Source organism: Exophiala xenobiotica (assembly GCF_000835505.1).
Source record: "Exophiala xenobiotica strain CBS 118157 unplaced genomic scaffold supercont1.1, whole genome shotgun sequence".
Classification (NCBI taxonomy): Eukaryota; Fungi; Ascomycota; class Eurotiomycetes; order Chaetothyriales; family Herpotrichiellaceae; genus Exophiala; species Exophiala xenobiotica.
The window spans coordinates 381,025-402,988 of record NW_013562494.1 but is presented as its reverse complement, the minus strand read 5'-3'; the positions used below and the strand labels follow the sequence as shown (position 1 = coordinate 402,988).

Sequence of the window (21,964 nt, the reverse complement as noted above, 5' to 3'; positions counted from 1 at the left end):
CATGTCCGCCAAGCCATGCCGACTGGCCGAGCTGCATCTTCACTCCATGGCGCCCTTCTCAGATACCTACCTGAGGTAGCAAACAATCAATCACTTTGTCTTTACCGAAGGCTTCGTGGTCACTATTATTGAAGATATGCCTTGCTGTGCAGAGGAGTCTCGCTGGCTGGAGAGATGGCGGATGTCAGCAATATTGGATCAGCCATTGGTACGCATTGATCCTGCTGAGAGCTCCCCTATTGCTCAGCCTTGTCAACTAATGTTTCCATTCAGGCAAACTCGAGGCCGACACTCAACGCGCGAGAGCTGAAGGTCTTGAAGGTGAGTCAGCTCTTCATCATGAAGCCATTCTAACTCATCCTTCTAGACCTGAAACGTCTTCTCGGGCAGGAGCGACTGGCATCCAGACTGTAAGGACACGACTCAGTGATGATACTCCTTTCAGAACTGACACGTTTTGCCAGTGCTAATATTGAAGACGATGATAAAGATGATGTCTTTCACAAAATCTTCGAGTCGATCTACAAAATTGTGGCCAGAGAGAAACCAGCATTCATTCGCGCCGCCAAGCCAACAACAAAGAATAATGCCGCGTCCCGTTTGGAAGTCGCTGCTGCGGCCTTCCGGGTCACCGTCGAGGCAGGAACATCCGAAGTCTCTTTCAAAACTGCCTTGTCAGTGTTAGATCACATAATCGACACTTTATTCTTGTCAGACGGATCTTTCTGCCAGCCTCTCAAGAGTGACTACCTAAAGAGCTTCCGGACTGTGTTGGAATATGCCCCACATGCAGAACATCTGCGGCGCAAGCAGTGGCAGGGCTATGTCGATTTCACCGTAGAAGCACTTTCCTTGGGCCTCGAGGACGAGTCGGCAGGTGATGGCCTCGCATCCAGTCGCGATACCAGCATGGCTTCGAGATCTGGGCAGCCACTATCCAGTCGCCTCAGTCAACGAAGCAACAGAAGCACCGGAAGAGAGACTGTCTCACATGCTGAGGATCTTGCAGCCGCGTTGAGGAGCCTTACTTCCGTGACCAGTGCTCCGATCATGTCACGTTCAGTAGCTATCGCTGAGACAATCCTAGCTCTGTTGAAGTCTGTCACCAGAGCTCAAGAGGCGGCTTTTGAAGTCTTGAACAACACCCTTTTCGTATCGCTGACCGAGGATGTTGCATTCACACAAAAAACGTTGTCTGACCTGATACCAATCATGCGGAGATTATGGTCGAGCAGGTCGAGCTTACTTCGGGAACAAATGCTCGTCACTTTATACACTTGCCGGTACTTCTTCCTCTCTACAGGCGATCCCTGGCTTCCAATTGAGCCCCACCATCGCCAATCTCTGTTAAACACAATTTTATCAGAATATCGAACCAAGAATGAAAGGGAGATCCTCCATTTTGATGACATGCGGCCGCTCCGAGGAGAATGCAACCAGTCTCTGCAGCTCAAGCAATTCATACCTGTTCGAGACTCGGCTAGAGCTCTATCAGGTTTTATGACCCTGTCGATTGTCTCATGTCTCGTTATGGGATTAAGTCAGCAGAGTCAATCTACACATACGCGGTCTTCTGACCCGAAAGAAGAAACGCCTCGAAAACGACAAAAGGTTCAAAATGTCTTTGACGAAACTTTGCAGAGTGCAACACTTGGGACAGGACAGGAGAAACTGGTCTCGCTACAAGTCCTCCTCTTCCTCCTTGATCAGCCCCAACCTCCAAAGGACGAACAACTCAGCGAATTTTCAAGTCTGATGCCCGCTTTGAGCCATAAAAACGGCAATGTGCAGTCGTGGGCTTTCCTGGTGTTCTCGCAACTGTTACTCCAAACACACTCTGCCGTTAAAGGCATGCTTATCGACTGGGTGCAGGTCCGTGATGCCGCTCAGGCAGCACTATCCACCCCCACCGCAGTCAGAGCGGCGTGCCACTTGTTGACTGTCATCCTCGAGACACGAGTGCTTGGATCGGCAATGACTGCTGCCTCGCTCGATAAGGCTGTATTCGGGGGCCCGAACAGCGGACCGTGTGCTTTCATGGATACCGCTTTGATTTTTCTGACGGCTTCTTTACGGTCTGGTCTATTCGATGATGATAAGCGCTTCGAGGCTTTCAGTCTCAAGGTCATCAGCTGGCTAACACTTCGTTGGACTCTTCCATCTACACTCGATCGTCTTTACAATGCACATATCGCTTTCCACGGCCGGGCTGAGCTCTTGTATACCCTGCTGGCCTCAATTTGTGGAGCTTGGGACGCTATCACGCTTCGAGAGGACTGGTCACCTGCACACGCTCTGTGGAGAGCGTCATCAATGACTGCGGAGAACCTTGATTTCCTGCGCTATCTGCTCTGCATGCCGCATCAGGAGGTTGAGCCTGGCCTTCCAGCCAAGTGTGACGCCCAGCAGATTGATCCCATCACTGCTTCACGTTTAGCCCGAGCTGTCTTGAGCTTCATCAATCGCCGCTTGACAGACTTTATGCAATCCTGGAACACTATTTCCGCGGAGAGAAGCTCGAATATTACGAATGATATTGTAATGATCGTTGGGGTGGCGTCCACAGTGGCGTCCGGCGTATGGACCCGATGCGGCAAACTCGTTCACGACTCTCACCCTGAAACGGCTTCTTCCGAGAGCCGCAATATGGTCGAAGCCTTCGTAAGCGAACAGAGTGACGACTCCTTCAAAATCACCGTCGCTCGAATTTGCGGTTCGGTTCTGCACTTATACGATCAGATTCTCATGGCCCAGGAAGAGGTCATTCCTGCAACATATGCGCCTTGCATAGAGTCAGCATTGAGGCTAAGTAGACTGCTTTCCGCTCAGCACACGACAACTCACAACGCGAAGGACCAGTCGGATTTCGACTTCATGGATGTGGATCTGTGGGACTCTCAGACTAACCAGAGAAGTCAACTTGGAACATCTCCTCACGCTATGAGGCTCGACCTACCACTTTGCCCCGATGTGTCAACACTGCTGGCAAGAAAGAAGCTGGAGCTGACTACAGCCTTGCAAGTCGTCAAATCTGATCGTACCCTGGACCCGGCAACAGCTTCGACGGTTGTGGATGAGATTCTCTCATTGGACTCGTACTCACTACTTGCTGCACGAGGGGCGGTACGAGACTTCCTACGTCTCAACCCTGGCATTACCCGCGCCGATGCATATCGGCTACTTAGCGACATCGGCGAAAAGTATCTGCAGGAATACGATTTCGAAAGGTCTGAGTCCGCTCTAGATTTCTGCCTGACTACCATGCACGGGCTTGCAAGACTGTGGGCGTCTCCGGAAGAGGATGACAAGCTGTCGGAGAGGGCATTGGACATCTACGATTGGTTTCTCAATACTGCTCTCGGCAAACATATTGCCAGCCCCAAAGTACTCTCCGTCATGACAGATCTACTGGATCTACTGTTGAGGGAGAACGCATCATTTGGTGGCGAAGAGCTACCGTCGCCCAGAACGAGCCTGTTACAAATTCTCAATGTCAGTAATGCGGCGAACAAATATGCGGTAGCAGAGATATTGGCCCACATTTTTGAGAAATACATTCTGAGTCAGCACGATGCAATCTTCGACGACATTATTGAGAATCTGCCAGCAGATCCTGACAGCAAGGAGGGCATCGCTGTACGTCTTCACGTCGTTGCGACTCTTGGGGCTCGATGGCATACTGTCCTGCGACAGGCGACTTACCATCTATTTGAGACGGTCGCGAACGTACCGTCAACGACGCCCTTAGCCACTATGTGCGTCGCAGAAACTTGTAAGAGGCTTGGGCTCAAACAACCAAGGGAGTTATTCCGTCTGTTCGCGCCACAAATATTCTACACTTGGCTCGCCAGTGGGACCTTGGCCAAGATTCCGTGTCTTCCTTTTGGCTACAGCTCGCTGAAAGAGCTGGCTTTGGATAATTTAGCAGAGCTCGTAGGCCAGATCGCACTTCGAGGCTCCAGTCACGCCGAGGAGCTTGCCAAACTGGTAGAGCAAGAATGGAAGTCCCTACTGACGGACCAATTCTCTCACGCTGAAGCCTATACACTTTCATCCGAAACTAGTGTGCCTAAGCAAGAGCGCCTGCACGATGGATCAGAGAAATTGATACGGAAACAACTTGGGTCCGATGCCTATCTACGGCTTTTGCGCAACAACCTTCCAGACATCATCGCTCGCCTCATCATATGCCTGCAAGACGACCGAGGCATCGACAAAGCGTTTGAGAAGAATGACCAGATACCAGCCCTGCAAGCTTGGCAAGAAATGTCCACCAAATCGAATACAAATACACAGCTTCCACTGTCGCAGCAGCCCTCGTTCCGCGCAAGATGCCTCCTCGACGAATTGAATTACTTGTATCAACGTCTCGACACGCAGCCAAGCCAAGTGTGGACTTCGGCGATGCTGATCCACGTCTACAGGCAGCTTCTTGATTTGGCAAACCCAGTACTAGGGTCATTGCATATTTGCAGCATTGTACGGAAGATCCGCATTGCAGTCAGTCTGGCCAGCTCCGTAGCTCTAGAAGGATACCCCTTGGAGATGGTTCTGCACAATCTACGTCCTTATCTGACTCTTTTTGACTGTGCCGAAGATACGATGGGTATCTACCGGTACCTGCTCGTGCATGGAAAACGTTATCTCAGCGCCAACCTCTCGTTCATCGCAGGCTTAGGAGTGGCTATTTTTACCTCCCTCGTCGGCTTCATCAAATCTTCGCAAAACAGCACGACGCAGGAGGTCCATTTTGTGGCTACAATGAGCAAAGCACAAGAGTTTAAGAGTTTCCTCGGTCAATATCTGGAGTCAATAGATCTTGCAGATGAGACAGAGGAAATAAGGGGGACTTTCCGATCTCTGGTACAGCATGCGAGAGCTATCGCATCACCAGGGAATAGCTCCAAGAGTTCTAGCGAGGGATGCCTGCTGTATGTCCTTCTCTCAGATCGGAACACAGAAGCTCCGCTCCTGACCGACTTGCACTTTGATCTTGCTATCGGCATCTTGTGTGAGAATTTCTCACCGGCACCAGAGGCTTCAGATGACATTCTTGGAGACGACGGCGATGCAAAACAATTTTCTCCTATCTTGAAGACGATTCTTCGAAGACTCGAGCTGAATCAATCATTCCGCATTTGGGCTGCTGAGGTCATCGGCCGAGGGCACATTATGCAAGGCTTAATGTTCAATACCAGGAGCGAGAAGTCGAGAGACTACCCTTCAGACACCACTTCGGTTGAGCAAGACCAGGATGCCATACATTCATATACTAGCATCGTGGAATATCTTCAGGACTTGGTCTGGAGATCTGACTTTTCTGCATCGACTTTTGCTGAAAGAACCCTGCAACTGATGTTCAGTGGTCTTTCGGAAAAAGACCAAGATGTGGTTCTTCAACCAAAAGTGGACAGGGTCTTTATTGGGCAACTCAAGTTCAAGCGGTTCCCTTGTCCCACCATTGCGTATCTTCCATTCTCCGACAACAGCGCAGCATATCAGCCCCAAGCTCACGAATCTTCCTGTCGCCCTCATGAGGCCTGGGCCACAAAGATCATCGGAGAAATATGTGAAGCGGCTGCGCGCGATCCTGTGCTGGGATTCCTGAGGCCTCTGACACATGCGCTTCCGGCATCAGCAGATATACTGCTGCCTTATGCAGCTCACCTCATTCTGCTAAATGAGGCCAATGCTCAGCCCACTTTCAAGGAGAAACTCTCGCAGGAGTTTGCGAAACTTCTTCTTCCGGAAGGAAAATCAAACCAGAAAGCTCGACAATTGGCACTCAAAGTCCTTCTGTATCTGCAGCGATGCCGATATCCCAATGAACCTAATTTGAGTTCACGCTACTCGTGGCTCGATGTTGACTTCGGTGAAGCTGCTGTCGCAGCAGCTGACTGCCAGATGTGGCACGAAGCGCTCCTCCTCTTAGAGCTGCAGCAATCGCAGAGTCAGCTTCAAGCTGGACGCTCTTCTCGGCGATCCTTTGCCATGAGTAATGCCGTGCCAAGCGAGGTCGTCTCAAAAATCTACGAGAACGTGGATGACCCTGATTTCTTCTATGGAAAGCAGGAAGATTTTGATCTCGCCGCAGTCATTGGCAAAATGAGCCATGAAGGAGCAAGTCAGAAATCTTTGTCCTTTCACAGCGCCATGCTTGACTCCCAGATCAAGTTGCACAGCCAGGGCCAGTCGTTGGCGGTGGTCGCCCAAATGACTGCGTCGACGCTGAGTGCGGCCAACATGCAAGGAATATCCGAGGCCGTGAGGCAGCACTACGATACTGTTAGCAGCATAGCATTGGGTCAAAACGAGTCTGGCGTGCGGCCTGGTGAGTTTTGGGATGTGCAACCCGCAGAAGACCGGATGATATCTTCCAAAAGCATGAGTTTCTTCCTCCGTGACTTGCATATAACCTCCAACAAAGAGAGCGTAATTCTCGAAATGGATCGCGCGTTGCTCTCGCATGTTGATGATATCAAGTCCCATGGCTCTGACAAAAGTCGAACTAGCAATGTTTTGTCCCAATTAGCCGCCTTTGCGGAGGTAAAACAGATCTTGAAGTCGAAGCGACCGGAAGAGTTGGAGGTTGTATGGGCAGCAATTGAAGCAAGAGACGACAAGGTCAAGCTGGCAGAGTAAGTATAGCTTGGCATATGAGCGTCCGTGAATCTACTGACACCAACAGATTCGAAAGATTGTCGCCGATTCTTGTCGGCAGAGAAGCCGCGTTCGCCGCTATACGTCGGAACCCCAACATGCAGACTACCTTCTCCCTGGGCTCGAAACAGGCACTTCTTAATGAAATCCGAGCTGCGAGGCGTTCCCTCATGATGGCGTCGAACTTTGACGCGCACCAATTCTGTCTGAATCGGACCTTGTACCTATCAGAGTTGAATCAGCTGGCCCTGCAGTCTGAAGTGAAGGTTGATGTCGCCATTCAGTACGATCTTGCGAGGACGTTGTGGTCGCAGGATGAGACTTCAACCTCCATTGGTATCCTACAGAAGTTGAAGGATCGAAACGACGCTGCCAAACAAGCCATAGCGATCACCAGAGCAGACATCTTGACCGACCTCGGACATAAAATTGCCGAGGCACGCCTTGAGAAACCGGATGAAATCATATCACGGTATCTTGCGCCGTCCTTCAAGGAATTACATGGTCGTGGGACTGGCTCAGAGGCCGGCAGAGTGTACCACAACTTCGCTGCCTTCTGTGACACGCAACTTCAGGACACCGACAACTTGGATGACTTCACTCGAATTAGCAAGATCAGAGATCGTAAGTTCCAGGAAGTCCACGACCTAGAACAAATGTACAAGAACAGTCCAGATGAGAAGCAGAAGAAACAGTTGGGGACACATTTACAACGAGCGAAAACCTGGTTCAAGATCGACGAGGAAGAATGGCAACGTGTGCAGAAGAACCGAGAGGAACTCATTTTGAATTGTTTGGAGAACTATCTCCTTTCGATGAGAGCATCCAATGAGTATTCCAACGACACTCTTCGATTTTTGGCCCTGTGGCTCAATCAGGCCGAGAGCTCCAAGGCCAACGAGGTTGTTGGCAGGCACTTGGCCACGGTGCCGACTATCAAATTCGCCCCGCTCGTCAACCAGCTATCCTCACGGCTGTTGGATGTCAAAGACAGCTTCCAGAAGCTTCTCATGGACCTGATGTTCAGGATCTGCTCGGATCATCCATATCACAGTTTGTACCAGCTCTTCGCAGCCAGCAAGAGCAAGGGCATGAAACAAGATGAGATCGCTGTCTCTCGTAACCTTGCAGCAGTCCGACTGTCTGAGATGGTCAACAAGAAAAGTGTTTCGGCCGCCATCTGGGTTGCCCTCCATAATTCTTGCATCCAATATCACCGAGTTGCCACAGACAGACTGTCTGACAAGGAGCTAAAGACAGGTTCAAAGATTCCATTGCGAAAGCTCCCGTCAGGTCAGAAGCTGGAGAACGTCTTGTCCGACGCTCACACGAGAATCGCTCCTCCAACGCTGAACATACCTCTTCGCCCTGATCGTGACTACTCACAAGTGCCTACCTTCGCCAAATTCGAGCCCATGATTTCTATTGCAGGAGGAGTGTCAGCACCCAAAATCATAACGGTGATTGCATCGGATGGCTCCCGACACAAGATGTTACTGAAAGGTGGTAACGACGATCTACGTCAAGATGCCATCATGGAGCAAGTCTTCCAGCAGGTTTCAGAGTTGCTGAAAGACCATCGTGCTACCCGACAGCGCAACCTGGGCATTCGGACCTACAAAGTCATTCCACTGACGACGAATACCGGCATCATCGAATTTGTGAAGGACACCATTCCTCTGCATGAATATCTTCTCCCTGCTCATGCGCGATATTTCCCGAAAGACTATAAACAGATGAAATGTAGGAAGGAAATTGCAGACGCGCAGACCAAACCACTCGAGCAACGCATCCGTGCCTACCGAAATGTCGCGGCCAACTTCCATCCTGTCATGCGATTCTTCTTCATGGAGAATTTCCCCGACCCAGACGATTGGTTCTACAAGCGGCTCAACTACAGCCGCTCTACAGCTACTATCAGCATCCTTGGCCACGTCCTCGGCCTCGGCGACCGACATGGCCACAATATCCTTCTCGACGAGAATTCTGGGGAAGTTGTTCATATCGACCTGGGCGTGGCTTTCGAAGCAGGCCGGGTCTTGCCCATCCCTGAGGTCGTCCCCTTCCGCCTGACACGTGATCTCGTTGACGGCATGGGCCTGACCGGCGTTGAAGGTGTGTTCCGACGATGCTGCAATTTCACGCTTGAAGCTCTGCGCCGTGAGCAGGAAGCTATCATGACACTCCTGGACGTTCTCCGGTACGACCCGCTGCATTCATGGTCTATTTCGCCGCTACGATTGCAGAAGATGCAGGAAAACAATGAGCAGGCTGAAGCTGCGGCGGGTGCTTCTGTTGTTGCGGGTGTTGGTGTCGCCGTGGTGCCGAATGACATGGCTACCAGGAGGGATGCAAATGAGCCGAGTGAGGCAGATCGGGCATTGACGATCGTTGCCAAGAAGCTCGGAAAGGCATTGAGTGTGGAAGCTACTGTCAACGAATTGATTCGGCAAGCGACGGATGAGAGAAATCTGGCGGTGTTGTACTGTGGTTGGGCGGCATATGTATGATGGATTCTCGGAGCATGGATGCAGTGAATGCCTGTACAGGAAGGGACGTTAAGGTCCATGTTTCTCAACTAAATTCTAAGAATGAGTTGGATCGGATTAGCAAGCGGGCGTTTATAGGGGATAATATATAGATGTGGACAGATTCTAGGATCGGAGACTTCGACTTCCACGTCTGCACAAACTCAATTGACTATACAATAAGAATACAAGAATACAGGCGTTGCCGCTTGCCGCCCATTTTTCCCCATCCTCCCAGATGTAGCAATATCATATAAGCCGGCTGGCCCCACAATGTACAAAGATTGGAAAGACATCATACGTGACTCGTACACAGCAGAATCCAGACCATCATGATTACAATAAGAACAAACTCGATCAACGATGCGGTCCGGCTAACCTCACCTGGCACAGGGAACGCCATCGCCTCGCTCATCCGCATATCTCTGTACATCCTGGGGTCACCGTCGACCGTTCCAGGCAAAGGAGAAAAAGGAAAGTGACATAAACCCGTGAGGGTACAAGTTCAAGTCCCACAGCCAGGGCAGCGGCAGCGGCATGGGGATGGGGATGGGGGGTGGAGTCCGAGTATCAAACTTCCCATCCATCGTCCGCCCAGCGACTCGTCCATCCCGCGGCTTTCTTGTCCGTCAACCAGGGCGCTTTGTGCCCCGAGTTGCCATTTCCAAAGGCCTTGTTGTACCCCAGATTCCAGCGGTCCTCGACTTCCATCAACATGGCCTGCTGGGGCTGCGCGTGCGGCGGGATGGGCACCTTCGGTTTCGGTCGGCGCCCGCGAGGTGCTTTTGGGCCGCTGGTATTGCCGGCCTTCGTGGCGTCGTTCTTCGTCGCGCCTTCTTTGCTGGAGGGTTCGTTCGATTCGCTCTTCTCCACGTCCTTGATGATCGCACGTAACTCTTTATCGTCATCGGTAATCTGCGCCCGAATGTATCCTATATCAACGCCGCCCGCGCCGTTCAAGGTTGACATGACGCTCTGCCGGGGAGTGTACGTGTACTGGTCCAGATTGATCGGCCCTGTCTTGGGAACCGTCACAGGATCCAAAGACGCCTCGCTTCCCTTCGCCAGAAGTTGGTTGATATCCAGACTCTCGCCATGCGGAATCTTCTCAGGATGGCTCGGCGTTACACAGTCCATGTCGACTTCTTTACGGAGCACGTGGTCAATATCAACCGCCGAAAAGAACGCACATGATTGTGGCAAGTCCTCAATGCCCATTTGCTGGCTGAACATCGCCCTCGTCCACACGTTGCTAATTTGCAGAGCGAGAGCGGCCTTATACCGATCTTCGTGCTTGACGAGGTACCTGATCTCGTCATGGACGGTGATAGCGAGGCGAGCGTCCATGTTGAATCGGCGGATGAGGTAGTCCATGCTTACGATCAAGAGGTGCAGATAGTCGACTCCAGAAGATTGAATGGCCCAGTTGATCCGAGAGGTCATGAAGGAGCCTTGGTTGATATATCGTCGCATTAGTGCTTCAGTGATACCGGCGCCAAGGACGGGTGTGCGAGGACGTTCTTGATCCGCAAATTCTTCAAGCTTGTTGAAGACAAATGATTCAGTGCCACCACGCCAGAATGAGCCATGGCCGAATACTTTACGTCTCGTACGAGTTCCTTTTGTCTCTTTGTAGAGTCTCGCAGCGATCTCGTTGGTCTCTTTCTCGGACAGGAGGGGATTGAACTGTCGAAGCAGTTGAGCGGCGAATCTGAGGCCAGCACCGTAAATACGGCCGTAGTTGAAGACCTTGGCATCATTTCGAGAGATACCAAGAATCTTTGCCGTCTTTGAGTGCAGGTCGGTGCCGGCAGCCTTAGTACCTTCCAAAGTCATGAAGCCGATGGCATTGCCACCGTGAAGCTGGAATTGAGCATCACCGACTAATGATGCGATCCAGAGCTCTTGACTGTCGACATCCGCCCCAACGAAGCAATAACCTGGAGGAGCTTTGACCATGGCTTTGAGCTCAGAACCAACGCGGTTGGCTTTGGCATTGGACGCGGTGAGCCATGTATTCTCCACTGCTCGGCGAGTAATAGTACCCATAGGGATAATTTGTGGCAAGATGAACCCTTGGTCTGTCTTTCCTGCCAGGGAAGGATCCCTATCAGCCTCTTTCACAACCATCTGAGAAGTGATTCGATCTCTTGCAGAGATCCAGTATGAGCACGAGGCGTTCATTTCCAGGGCCTCCTTCGCAAGCGCAAACTGTGAAGTCAGCGTGCCCGACTCAAAATATTGCAAATAGCCTTTGGCAAGGGGCGAAACACAGCGAGCTGATGGGCCGTCCTTGTGGGGGAGCTTGAAATAGACGTGCTTCATATCTGACTTCAAAGTCTCGTTGGTCTCCTCCGACATATCGGCGCTGACCACATTGCTGTGCTCATATTTGGGAACGTCTTTTTGCGGAACTCGGAAAGTCCAACCGTGCTTGTCGGACCACACCAGCGGGTGTCCATCCCAGGAAAGTTTTAGCAACACAGGAGCGATCCTCGTTCGGACGGTCAAGTTGATCGGGGAGGTATTTGAAGTGAACAAATCTTTGTACCAGTTCGGTGCGCCTGGCTTTTTCTGTCGAGCAACCGGAACTGGTTCTTCGCCCTTCTTCTTCGCCTTCTTATATTTGATCTCCTGCCCGGCCCAATCCAGCTGGTTCAGCCAGGGATCATTGGTGTATATATCGGGCTGTTGCTTCACTGCTAGAGCTGCTTCAGTCAATTGTAGCAGTCTGTCCTCCACGTCCTTCAATCTCTGCTGATATGTGTTCTCAGCCCGTTCCAAGTACTCATCCCAAGACTTATCGACAGGCAAGATAACAGATGAGAGGTGTCTGAGAGCGCCGAAGCTGACCGGGTGAGGACAGGTCTCGAGGAAGTTGGGGAAGACTTTTTGAAAGACCCTATGCGTGATCGCAACATCGGCGGCGCAGTAGTCGAGTAGCTCGTCAATCTTCTCACGAATACCGTCGCGATCCAATTCACCAAAATAGTCTCGCTGGCTTTTGTCGATGGTGACACCGCAGTGGAACTTTGCGACATCACGCAAGGAATTGACGGAACTTCTCCCGACCCACAATTCCTCCTCTTCCTCGCTCAACATTTTGCTCTCCAGCATTCTCTGAAGCTCCAAAGAATTGTGATCGCCAGCCATCTTGTCTCTCAAATCCCGATTCTTCTTATGCTTCATCCAAGTGGGTCGCTGCCTCGAACACATGCCATTGACCGCGACATGCAAAGACATGGTATCAATGAAAAAGTTCTTGGACTGTTTGAGATCGTACTCCTCCTTGACCCGTGCTCTGTCGTAGCCAATGTTGTGCCCTACCACGATCCGCGGCTTTGTGGGATCACCCAGCGGAATAAGTTGCCTCGGATTTTGCGACTCTCCAAGCAGCCAGGGCGATATCCAAGCGTACCAAGCATCTGGACTGGCAGCGGTTGCCATGACCGCGAATGGTGTTTCTCTCCACATTGTCTCGACATCGAAAGATAGCATAGTCTCGTCCGGCGCATCCACCTCTTCCGTCGTCATATCGGAATTGTATTTTGTCCATCCGCTTCTGATGATCCATTTTCGGGGCCTTTGCGGTGTGTTTGCCCGTACAAACGCCTTGCCGTAGGAGAGATATGGTTCGGAGCCATCCAAGCCCAACTTCGTGAAGTGTTCATCCAAAGTGGCACCGAAGATAGGTGGCATGTCCAACCCAATCCCGGGTGTGTTATCTTGATTCTTGCCCAACAGTTCATGACGACGCAGATGATCTTTGGCCAATTCCACTAGGTCAGCCCTTGGTCGCGTGGCACCCGTCGGAAAGACTTGGGGATGGACATAGTCGCTCAATTGTTGCACACCAATGTCGTTAAAGCGAGAATGCGCTATCCGCGCAAGGCTATTGTTCTGGTCGGTGGGAGGAGGTGTCGTGGGGTGATAAACGTTGCTGGCATAGTGTCGCCGGAGGAGGATGACAGTTCGAGACGCATACGGCTGGCGTATTCTGAACTTCTGGGAGGTTCTGATATAGCCTCGCGCACATTGGCCGGGCGTAGGGGGCCACCGCATCTATGCGACAGGGCTTTCACATCAACTCGACATTGTGAAGGACACTCTGGCTGAAGCGTGAAGATGCGAGCCTTGACGTCGAGATGCAAGGCTCAGGAGAGGCAAAAGTCAACGTCCTCACGTGACTAGTCTTCAGACCGTAGTTTAGCCGGTGACATTCGACAAATCGAGAGAAGACGTCGACAAGATGAGATTGACCGAGTTTCCACTGCAGAAAACCGGTTGATCTGAGTTCAAGTTGCAGCAGCTGAGAGCTTGCCGGGGCGTTCCGTACACTACTCAAAAGAGGCGAAGAGCGGAGCCAGAACAACTGGAAGGGAGGACATATATCCTGACATCGGATCTCGAAAAGACTTAGTATGGCGTTCAACGCAAAGAATCTGGAATACGACAAACATGAACCCTCCTTCCTCCGCAAGTTGCGAGGAGAGTACGGTGGCCTCGATGGACGCCACAATGTCCAGATCGCTCGGCCAAAGAAGGATAGACTAAAAACGGGAGACGGCGACGAAGACGAGCCTGTCATTCTGGATGAAGCAGGCCAGATAGTCGAAAAGTCCGAATTCGAGCGAAGACTCAAAGGAGACGACGGGATCGATCCAGACAAGCAGCCTAGCGTGGAGGAACTTAAGGACGAAAGCGAAATCGGCGGAGAAAACGAGCAGCAAAGCGAAAGGCAGAAAGTCACCGAGATTGGCGGGCCAGCGCACGTGAAGAAGCGCAAGGCTGGGAAAGTAGTAGGGGACGATGAGGACGAAGCAGATGAAAAAGCGGCAGCGAGGAATGATGCGAAAATCGAAAGGACCACCTACGATAGTGGCGGGATTAAGGATACGAAGACGAAAGGCCCACCCAAGAAGAAAGGCAAGAAGATCAAACTGTCTTTTGACGACGCAGAGGGATGAAAGCAGTATCATGATGACCAACAACACTTCGACCGCTGCCGTGATGGTTGAAAAGGAGACTGAAGATAAGAGCATTCTCGGTTTCTGAAGAGTTAATCTAGAGCCCGTTGCGGCCCTGAGGAGGAAAGGGCACCATTACAGTCCATTCAATTCGCCGACGATCAGACGGGATGAGCAATGTCGAGTCCCTTTCGAGCACATCGATTCCTCAATTGCTGGAGTGTCCTTGGAGCCGGTATTGCTGAAGCCTTGTGAGATCCCTCCTCAAGTCAGCTGAATTGACGAGGGAGCCCTTTATCGGTTGTGCATTCGACAGAGATGCCGCAGGTGCATACAGTAATCGCAAATACGGCATTACCGCACAGTCCCGCCTTCACCAGGTCATGGCCGTTGCGCCCGCGGACAAAAAAAGAATCCAGAAGCATGAATAGTCTTCCAAGAAGTTAGGAAAGGTGACTCCAGATGTTGAACATCCGGAGTGTACTCTTCGAACCCTCCCGGAAGCAGGGACTGAGCCAATTCACCGGTGAGACCTCCTGCCAATCCGCGAGGTCTTATAGGCTGGGGAGATAAGCAGTCGTGCAAAATACGAGTCTTGGACCGTCGGGCGGCAGCACGTCTGCCTGCATTTTGCCAGATGTGCTCTAGTCAACACCCGGTGGTAGCAGGCCACAAGCCTCCCATCACGCAAGTCATGAACCATCGAATGGCTTTTCTTATAGATCTATGGACTAAACCCGTCCGAGGACACTTCTAGTTTGTCTTCAGCGTCTTCTGCTTCTCTGCTTCCCTCCCACCCCGTGGGCCCTTGACAAGCAGCCCCTTCCTCCGCCTCACAGAATCAACATACCGTTTCGCAACGTTCTCGCGTTCCCCATGCACGCCCAAATCCTCGAGCTCCTCTTCGGTCCGAGGCACCCAGAAGGGATCGACATCATCAATCATCTCGAACCCGACGAACTTCAACATTGGCTGTGCCAGCCCGGACGTGCGTTTCCTGATCTCCTCGCTGAAGCCGAAACTTTCGGCGACTGGCAGCGTCGCTTCGATTGTAAAGTATGGCGTGCCCTCGAGCAATGCCTCGCTCAGGATCGATCCTCTGCGCCGCGTCAACACGCTGTACACTTTCCCCAGAACTTCGGGGGTTGCTTGGATCGTGCAACTGTACATGGCCAACAATATCCGTGATGACCAGTCCAAAAAGCCAGACCGGATGGACTCCCGGACGCTCGTGATCAGTTCACCGGTCAGACGGCCTGACTCAACACTCGAGTCCCCGTTCTCGGCTGGTTGTTGGGCGACATCCTCCAGGAACACGGCGACACCTTGCGTCGGTTCGCGACATAACGGGCCTTGACTTGTGGCGAGTTGGAACGCGTATGCTATCGTGTCCGAAAAGTCCTGCGCCGGTCTCGTGGCTGCACTGTCGTCCCCATCATCATGGCCATTCTGAGCACCGATCTCACCGAGCTCAGCGAGCTCTTGACCCTCCAGCAGAAATCTTTTACACGTGTGCCTCCCTGTCGCGTCGATGAGCAAATTCGGGCCTACCCTCCGTGGCCCAAATGCGCAAATTCGAGGTATAACTCTCTGCCAGACCTCTTTCTCCTCTTTGACCTCGTCGAAGGCGAGTTGCAGCTGTTTCCGAAACTCCTGCAATGACAGATTGCTCCATTCATTTCCTGTCTCATTACCCAGATCAGCCACTTCGTCCTTCTCGTCTCCATCCTCAGCGCCATCTTTTCCTCCATCTTCCTGCGCTTGCCTCTCAGCATACAGTCTTCGAATCGAGGGCCCGCTCTTGATCAAGAACTCCGTAACTTTCTGCGGCAACGGCCGCACTCTTAGTCTGACACTCACCGCCTTCGACGCCGCCATAGCCACGCTCGTCCCCCTTGGGAGATCCTTGTTCTTGGGTGGTTCCATCTCCTCGGCTCTGACGATCGTCTCGCGGTATGGCACGATCGGCTCGCCGGGCTGTATATCACATCTCGCAAACCGCTCCTTGAGATCCTTCAGACACCGCTCTAGATGTAGTTCTCCCGCTGTGAGAATCACATGCTCACCACTCTCCATCTGCTCGTATATGGCGCACGGGTCGCTCTGTTCGAGCAATTTCAACCCCCTTATCATCTTATTCAGATCCATGGGGTTTGTCGGCTCGAGGGCAACCCGGACGATAGGCTGACTGAGACTAGAGATCCCCGCTAGGTTTATACTCCCTTCCACCTGGGAGCACAACGTGCCGGTTTTGAGGATATGTCCTTCTAGACCCTCGATGCCGAAAACAACGCCAGCAGGTACGGTCTCGAGTGGCTCGAGCGAGCGGCCCATGAGGAGGTACAGTGCTGTTATGGGGACCTTTTTCGGCTCAGGCGAGGCATGTGGGAATGCGGGATTGAATTTCGGTGGGAGCACGTAGATTTCGTCGCCGACCGACAAACTGCCTGAGAATAGCCGTGCAAAACCGATCAAATGTTCCGGATCTTCTGGTTGTTCAGGTGTAACATCCTCGTCGACTTCTTCCCCTATCCGGGTATTGCTCAGGCCATTCGCGATGCCGTCCACACCCGTTGTGCCCTCGGCCTCGGCTTGCGCCTTGGCTATTTCTGCGCGCTTTCTCCTAGCAAGATCTCTGGCTTCATCTGCCGTCAACGTCGTCCCCAGCTTTCTTCGTTTCGTGGGCAATTCGCTCTCCGGTATCGCGACCATCTTGCTAACATACGCAACAACAGGCGCCGCTTTTGTTGTGTTGAAATTGATCATTGACTCCTTGATGTTCTTATCAATGTACTTTGCACCAACCAAGTCGTCAATCATACCCGGCAATCTGATTGCCTGAGCACTGGGTGGACTGGGCAGGTACTCAATCACAGAGACAAGCAGGGCCGTCGACAAAGGAAGCCACGACGAGAAGACAGCCTGTAATATCACCTTCGCATCTCTCGACCTGGTAATATGAGCCGGCAAACTTATCGACAAAGACTTGGTGATCTTCTCGAGTAGAGCTGGATCCCCACGGCCACTATTGATCCCAAGCGTAGCATCGTAGACCTGCCATATTGGCTCGAGCACAAGCTGAACAAAAACCGGCTTTAAGTTCCTGCCCTTGAGATGTTTCTGGCCGAGCACCTTCTTCGTCTTCGGATCGAGGTAGAAATCTCCCCACAGCACCCGCTCGAGAACGCTCCTTTTGATGCCCAACTTCTTCTCATAGATCCCAGCAAACTGCCTCACGGTGAACGCCCAGCCGTCGATCGCGCTCGCAAAAATGACGTTGTTCTTCTCCGGCGCAAAATACAAATCCTCGTCATCACGCTCTTCGAATTGCTGATCCAGATCTGCTTCCGAGGCATTTTCGCTCAAAGCCTCCTGTTTCTGCTGCTCCTTCGCGGCGCGTTTCTGGTCCATCTTCTCGCGCCACAGGAGATCCTCTTCCATCCTCTCACCGGCGAAGAACCCACCAATAACAGCATTCACGCCCTCCAGTACCCGTTCGAGATGTGAGTACGCTTCGCCAGGACTCATCTTCAACTCGGTGACCAGCCTGTCGATCTTATTTATGACAAGAAGCGGCTTGAGTTTCTCGAGCCATACCTGCCGTAGCACCGTGACCGTCTGCGAGCACACACCTTCCACAGCATCTACCAACACGACCGCGGCGTCACACAGTCTCGACGCCGTGGACACTTCTGACGAGAAGTCAATGTGTCCGGGACTGTCTATCAGATTTATCAGGTATTCTTCCTTCCTTGCCTCCTGGGATTCTTGCGACCGCCGCATCATGCTGAAGTATAAGCTGATCGCGCTGCTTTCCATCGTGATGCCTCGTGTTTGCTCGTCGGGCCGGGAGTCCAGGTAGCGGACTTTACCGGCCATCTTGGGCGAGATGATGCCATTGGTAGCGATGAGGGAGTCGGTCAAGGAGGTCTTGCCGTGGTCGACGTGCGCGAGGATGCAGATGTTTCTGATGTTCTGAGCATTGGACTGGAGAGCGATGAGTTGAGAGGGGGCAATGGAAGGCATGTCGGCGGTAGAGACAGTGGTGTAATACTATAAGAACATGAACATCTGAGGGCAGTCTCACGATATCTAGCCCCCGTCGTCCTCAGTCGCACACCCTTCTTACAGGCGAGAATGAGCGTTATGGTCGAAAACTCCGGCCGTTGCGGGCGATTTACAAAATGTCCAAGTATGACGCACTTTTCCATCCCGCACTGAACAATTTATTCAGGAACATAGAAATGAATAAATATGAGTACTCAAGAACCATTTCCACACGAATGGGATGACGAGTAATCCCGACTCTCAGATTAAGTACGTTTTGTCTACGTGACTCGTTATCCACTTGCGAACAGCCCCTATCCCTATCCCTCCCCAAGTCATATCCCATGTCCTCGTGAAGCGCTCGGCCTTCGCCTTGCCAGTGACTGAGATTCACCGATGGCGACTGGCTCAAGCACGGCTACATGCTCGCGTCGCAGTCACCCTTCCACACTCGGTGCGTGCGCACAAACAAGGTCCCGAACAGGGAATGCCATAGTCGCCGAGCAACAGCTTGGTACCATCAATTCTCCTGCACCATTTTTAACACCCTCATCACGCAGACTTCCACTTCCCTTTCAGAACCTTCCTCCTCTGCGCCATCATATGCGTATACAAGATATAACTTCCGGGCACATAAATCCCCAAAACAGCCTTGAGCAACCAATCCACATTCTTTCCTTGTTTTCCCGCCGGGCCCAGAGCCAGGTACATAAGCAGACACTCACTTGTTATGCCGATCGGATACAGCACAAAGAACGTGTTATATCTCAACCACGTCAGAGCCTCTGGCACTCTTTCACTGATCGCGGCCTTCCACACGAAAAACCCGTAGCGTATGATCTCCGTAATTCCCCATGCCATGACGATCCCTGCGAACGCGATCGGACCGGTCGTCGACCCTGGCGCAGGCCGGCCGTAGATATTGGTCGTCAGTACGATTTGAGGGAACATCTCGAGAACGACCCAGACCACTAGTATCCGGGACGCCACTTGCATGGCGGTGGTGACGGGGCTGGCTCGAACGAGGCCGACAACAGCATGGACGACCTCGAGAAGGGCGATCGTCTGCGTCCATTTCAGGAGCGGAAAGAGCGCTTCGAATAGGTTTTCGAGTTTGCCGACTGTGAGTAGCGTCGGGATGAGGAGAAGAGCGCGGAGGGTGATGGTTGACCAAAGTGCGAGGCAGACGGCATTGTATGCTATTAGGTATTTCTGCGTTGGGGCGGAGGTGGAAGGTTTGGGAGCTGGTCGGCGGGGAGTCTGGTCTTCCATGGCCGCTCTCGAATATCGAACTCTGGTCGGGGAGAGTATGGCTCCTGAATGCTGGATACAAGCCTCGTGCGTCGAAAGCTACCTGTACACGAGCTACCCGCTGTACTATTTTACCACAATATGGCTGCCAGGTGGCTGCGGAGAAGATGTTGAGAAAGCAATCAAAAGCGGCGCGCTTAGTTGGGCAGAGAATGCACTTAAGATATGTGGCCGCTTTTGACTGCACACCGAGGAGGTGGCTCGGTGGTGATGCTGGTACTGGCCTGTACAATAGTACTTGAGTTATGCGTCTAGGGCTCTTTGGCTAATAATACAATTTTTTGAGGGAAGATTTCGTACGTGTCTCACGTTGAGCCCACTGCCTCTTCATCCTTCTGATCCTTTTTTTCAGCAGCCCTCGGCTTCTTCACACTCTTCCATTCCATGAATATACCGCCCAATAATGCCGACAAAGCAAATGCGAGACCAACGTAAAATACAACCACGAGCGAATGGTTGTAGACCTTGAGCACCATTGGCAGTTGCTCTGCAGTGAAGACGTTTCTGAGATCAGTTGCGCCGGTAGTTGCGATGTCCTGCGGCTTAATGCCATTGACACCTTTCAGTCCGGATATCAGTTTGTTGTCGAGTATGTTCTGCCCCATGGCCACGCTGATGGTGCCTCCGAGACCTTGGCCGAAGAACACCACAGACACTCCGGTCGGTTGGTCCTTCTTATCCAGAACAGCCTGAGCTGCGATATTGGTCTGCTGTAAACCAAGACCGACGCCGAAGCCGTAGAGGACCTGGACGCCTATCCACATTGGATGCGCTGTGTGAGTGGTAAACATGGTGAACAAACCTGCGCCGATAGGCGTCAAGATCCCACCGGCGATGATAGACGGCATGTAATAGCCAATTTTGGTCACGAAGACCCCAGAAAGCATGGAGGCTATGACCAGTGCCAGGATAAACGGAAGAGTTGAGATGCCCGATTTGATGGCCGAGTCACCTTTGATCGCTTGGAACCAGATGGATATGTAATAGACGATCAACATGAAAGAGGCCCCAAGGCAGAAAGCGTAAAACATGGCGGCCGCAATTGTCCTCTTCTTCATGATTCGAGGCGGCACCGTGGCTGCCTCTTGCCGCCAGATCTGGATGGCGATGAAGACGATGAGCAAGACGCCGAATAGGACGAACAAGGCGATAATGCGACCGTCGGACCATGCATACTGCTGACCACCCCATTGCAGTGCAAGGAGCAGGCAGACGATACAAGGGATGAAGACCAGAGTGCCCGGAATATCGACACGTTGAAGTTTCTCTTTGAAGGGAATGTCTCCCAGGGCAGGTTTGGTGTTGTCGATGGCGAAGTAAAGGAAGACAAGGACGAGGCCGCCGATGGGGAGGTTGATATAGAAGCACCACCGCCAAGTCACTGATGTCGTGAAAACACCTCCAAGCAGAGGTCCGGCAACTGAGGCGACACCGAAGACTGCTCCCAAGAGACCCATATAGGTGGGTCTCTTTTCCAGAGGAGATGCGTACATCATCAAGATCATGGCTCCGTTGAACAGACCACCAGCGCCCAGGCCGGCCACAGCTCGTCCCCAGATGAAGCCGACCGAATTTGGGGCGGCGCCACAGACGGCGGAGCCAATCTCAAAGATCACAACCAGGCTCATGAAAATCCATTTGGGCGAATAGAAGGTGTAGAGCCGTCCGAAGAAGAGTTGAAGAGCGGTGGTTGGTAGCAGGAATCCAGCGTTGTACTGCATGAGGTGGTTAGCACAGTCATCCAGGGCGCAAGCATATGAATGGAACCAACCCAGCCAATATCACCAAAACTGTTGAACTCATCCGTGATCTTGGGAAGGGCAGTGGCAATGATGGTTCGGTCGAGCGCGACCAGAAATACCGATAGGTAAATGCTCAGCAAGATCGAGGCCAATTTCAGGCCTTTTGGATAGACTTCGACATTGCTGGTGACCTTTTCAAGAGCCGCAGCTGGGTCTGGTTGCGATTGTTCTGGAGTTGGTGGCCGGATTTGCGAATCTTCTTGAACTCCTTTCTCCATGAGGACACCATTGGATCTCTCATGGTTGTCCTCTGCAGCCATGACGATGATGAGTCGAACTGAGGAGCGTATCGAGTGAGCAGACGTCAATAGGCAAATGAGGGACGAGAATAAGAATGACAATCAAGGCGAAATGTATGTCTCAACACAGAAGACATTCCAGAATGTGAAGATGAAACACAATTACCATGTATGCGACTACCAGTTGGGCATAGAGCCTTAATATTCCAGTGGACCACCAAGGCACCCGTCACAGACACGGAGTGCATATTTCATGGATTCGGGCCCGTTTGGTTCTGGATGTTTCGCTCCAATGTCCTTTCGAATTCCTGGACTTTTGTGGATCGGGTTGCCCGGCGAAAACTGCTTCCGGCGGTTTTAACGGTGATAATAACCCCCGATTCATCTGCAGTAAACAAAATTTCCCCAGG

The 21,964-nt window shown here is 52.1% G+C and overlaps 6 protein-coding genes across 7 annotated transcripts; 2 read left to right on the top strand and 4 right to left on the bottom strand.

Annotated features, from left to right (window-relative positions):
• The first annotated feature begins 84 nt into the window (after positions 1–84).
• PV05_00162 lies at positions 85–9,354 on the top strand. Of its 2 annotated transcripts, XM_013465031.1 has the most exons (5): positions 85–208; positions 274–321; positions 368–410; positions 465–6,638; positions 6,689–9,354. In XM_013465031.1, exons 1-5 carry the CDS (start codon positions 175–177, stop codon positions 9,168–9,170), a joined length of 8,781 nt encoding a protein of 2,926 aa, XP_013320485.1. In that variant the 5' UTR covers positions 85–174; the 3' UTR covers positions 9,171–9,354. The 2 variants fall into 2 exon arrangements, with proteins under 2 accessions (XP_013320485.1, XP_013320484.1); XM_013465030.1 differs by lacking the exons at positions 85–208; positions 274–321 and having other exon boundaries at positions 332–410.
• Positions 9,335–13,318, bottom strand: PV05_00161 (uncharacterized protein). Its single transcript, XM_013465029.1, has one exon. It carries the CDS (start codon positions 13,248–13,250, stop codon positions 9,759–9,761), a length of 3,492 nt encoding a protein of 1,163 aa, XP_013320483.1. The 5' UTR covers positions 13,251–13,318; the 3' UTR covers positions 9,335–9,758.
• Positions 13,319–13,458: 140 nt separating this feature from the next.
• PV05_00160 (uncharacterized protein) lies at positions 13,459–14,962 on the top strand. Its single transcript, XM_013465028.1, has one exon. The coding sequence runs from the start codon at positions 13,610–13,612 to the stop codon at positions 14,153–14,155; it is 546 nt and encodes a 181-aa protein (XP_013320482.1). The 5' UTR covers positions 13,459–13,609; the 3' UTR covers positions 14,156–14,962.
• On the bottom strand, positions 14,866–18,298 carry PV05_00159 (uncharacterized protein). The gene has a single exon (XM_013465027.1). The coding sequence runs from the start codon at positions 18,179–18,181 to the stop codon at positions 14,909–14,911; it is 3,273 nt and encodes a 1,090-aa protein (XP_013320481.1). The 5' UTR covers positions 18,182–18,298; the 3' UTR covers positions 14,866–14,908.
• Positions 18,299–18,444: 146 nt separating this feature from the next.
• PV05_00158 (uncharacterized protein) lies at positions 18,445–19,625 on the bottom strand. Its single transcript, XM_013465026.1, has one exon. The coding sequence runs from the start codon at positions 19,472–19,474 to the stop codon at positions 18,755–18,757; it is 720 nt and encodes a 239-aa protein (XP_013320480.1). The 5' UTR covers positions 19,475–19,625; the 3' UTR covers positions 18,445–18,754.
• A 125-nt stretch (positions 19,626–19,750) lies between these two features.
• Positions 19,751–21,751, bottom strand: PV05_00157 (uncharacterized protein). The gene is made up of 2 exons (XM_013465025.1): positions 21,285–21,751; positions 19,751–21,228 (listed from the first exon to the last, which is right to left on the bottom strand). The coding sequence occupies exons 1-2, from the start codon at positions 21,573–21,575 to the stop codon at positions 19,819–19,821; spliced, it is 1,701 nt and encodes a 566-aa protein (XP_013320479.1). The 5' UTR covers positions 21,576–21,751; the 3' UTR covers positions 19,751–19,818.
• Positions 21,752–21,964: the final 213 nt, after the last annotated feature.

What these genes read in the sequence shown, in the direction of transcription:
- PV05_00161 (XM_013465029.1), bottom strand. Translation starts at nt 13,250, where the DNA reads ATGCGGTGGCCCCCTACGCCCGGCCAATGTGCGCGAGGCTATATCAGA.
- PV05_00158 (XM_013465026.1), bottom strand. Translation starts at nt 19,474, where the DNA reads ATGGAAGACCAGACTCCCCGCCGACCAGCTCCCAAACCTTCCACCTCC.
- PV05_00159 (XM_013465027.1), bottom strand. Translation starts at nt 18,181, where the DNA reads ATGCCTTCCATTGCCCCCTCTCAACTCATCGCTCTCCAGTCCAATGCT.
- PV05_00157 (XM_013465025.1), bottom strand. Translation starts at nt 21,575, where the DNA reads ATGGCTGCAGAGGACAACCATGAGAGATCCAATGGTGTCCTCATGGAG. An exon ending in GTTTTGGTGATATTGGCTGG is followed by an intron (nt 21,229 to 21,284) that starts GTTGGTTCCATT and finishes CACCTCATGCAG; the next exon opens with TACAACGCTGGATTCCTGCT.
- PV05_00162 (XM_013465031.1), top strand. Translation starts at nt 175, where the DNA reads ATGGCGGATGTCAGCAATATTGGATCAGCCATTG. An exon ending in GAGAGCTGAAGGTCTTGAAG is followed by an intron (nt 322 to 367) that starts GTGAGTCAGCTC and finishes TCATCCTTCTAG; the next exon opens with ACCTGAAACGTCTTCTCGGG. An exon ending in GACAAGGTCAAGCTGGCAGA is followed by an intron (nt 6,639 to 6,688) that starts GTAAGTATAGCT and finishes TGACACCAACAG; the next exon opens with ATTCGAAAGATTGTCGCCGA.
- PV05_00160 (XM_013465028.1), top strand. Translation starts at nt 13,610, where the DNA reads ATGGCGTTCAACGCAAAGAATCTGGAATACGACAAACATGAACCCTCC.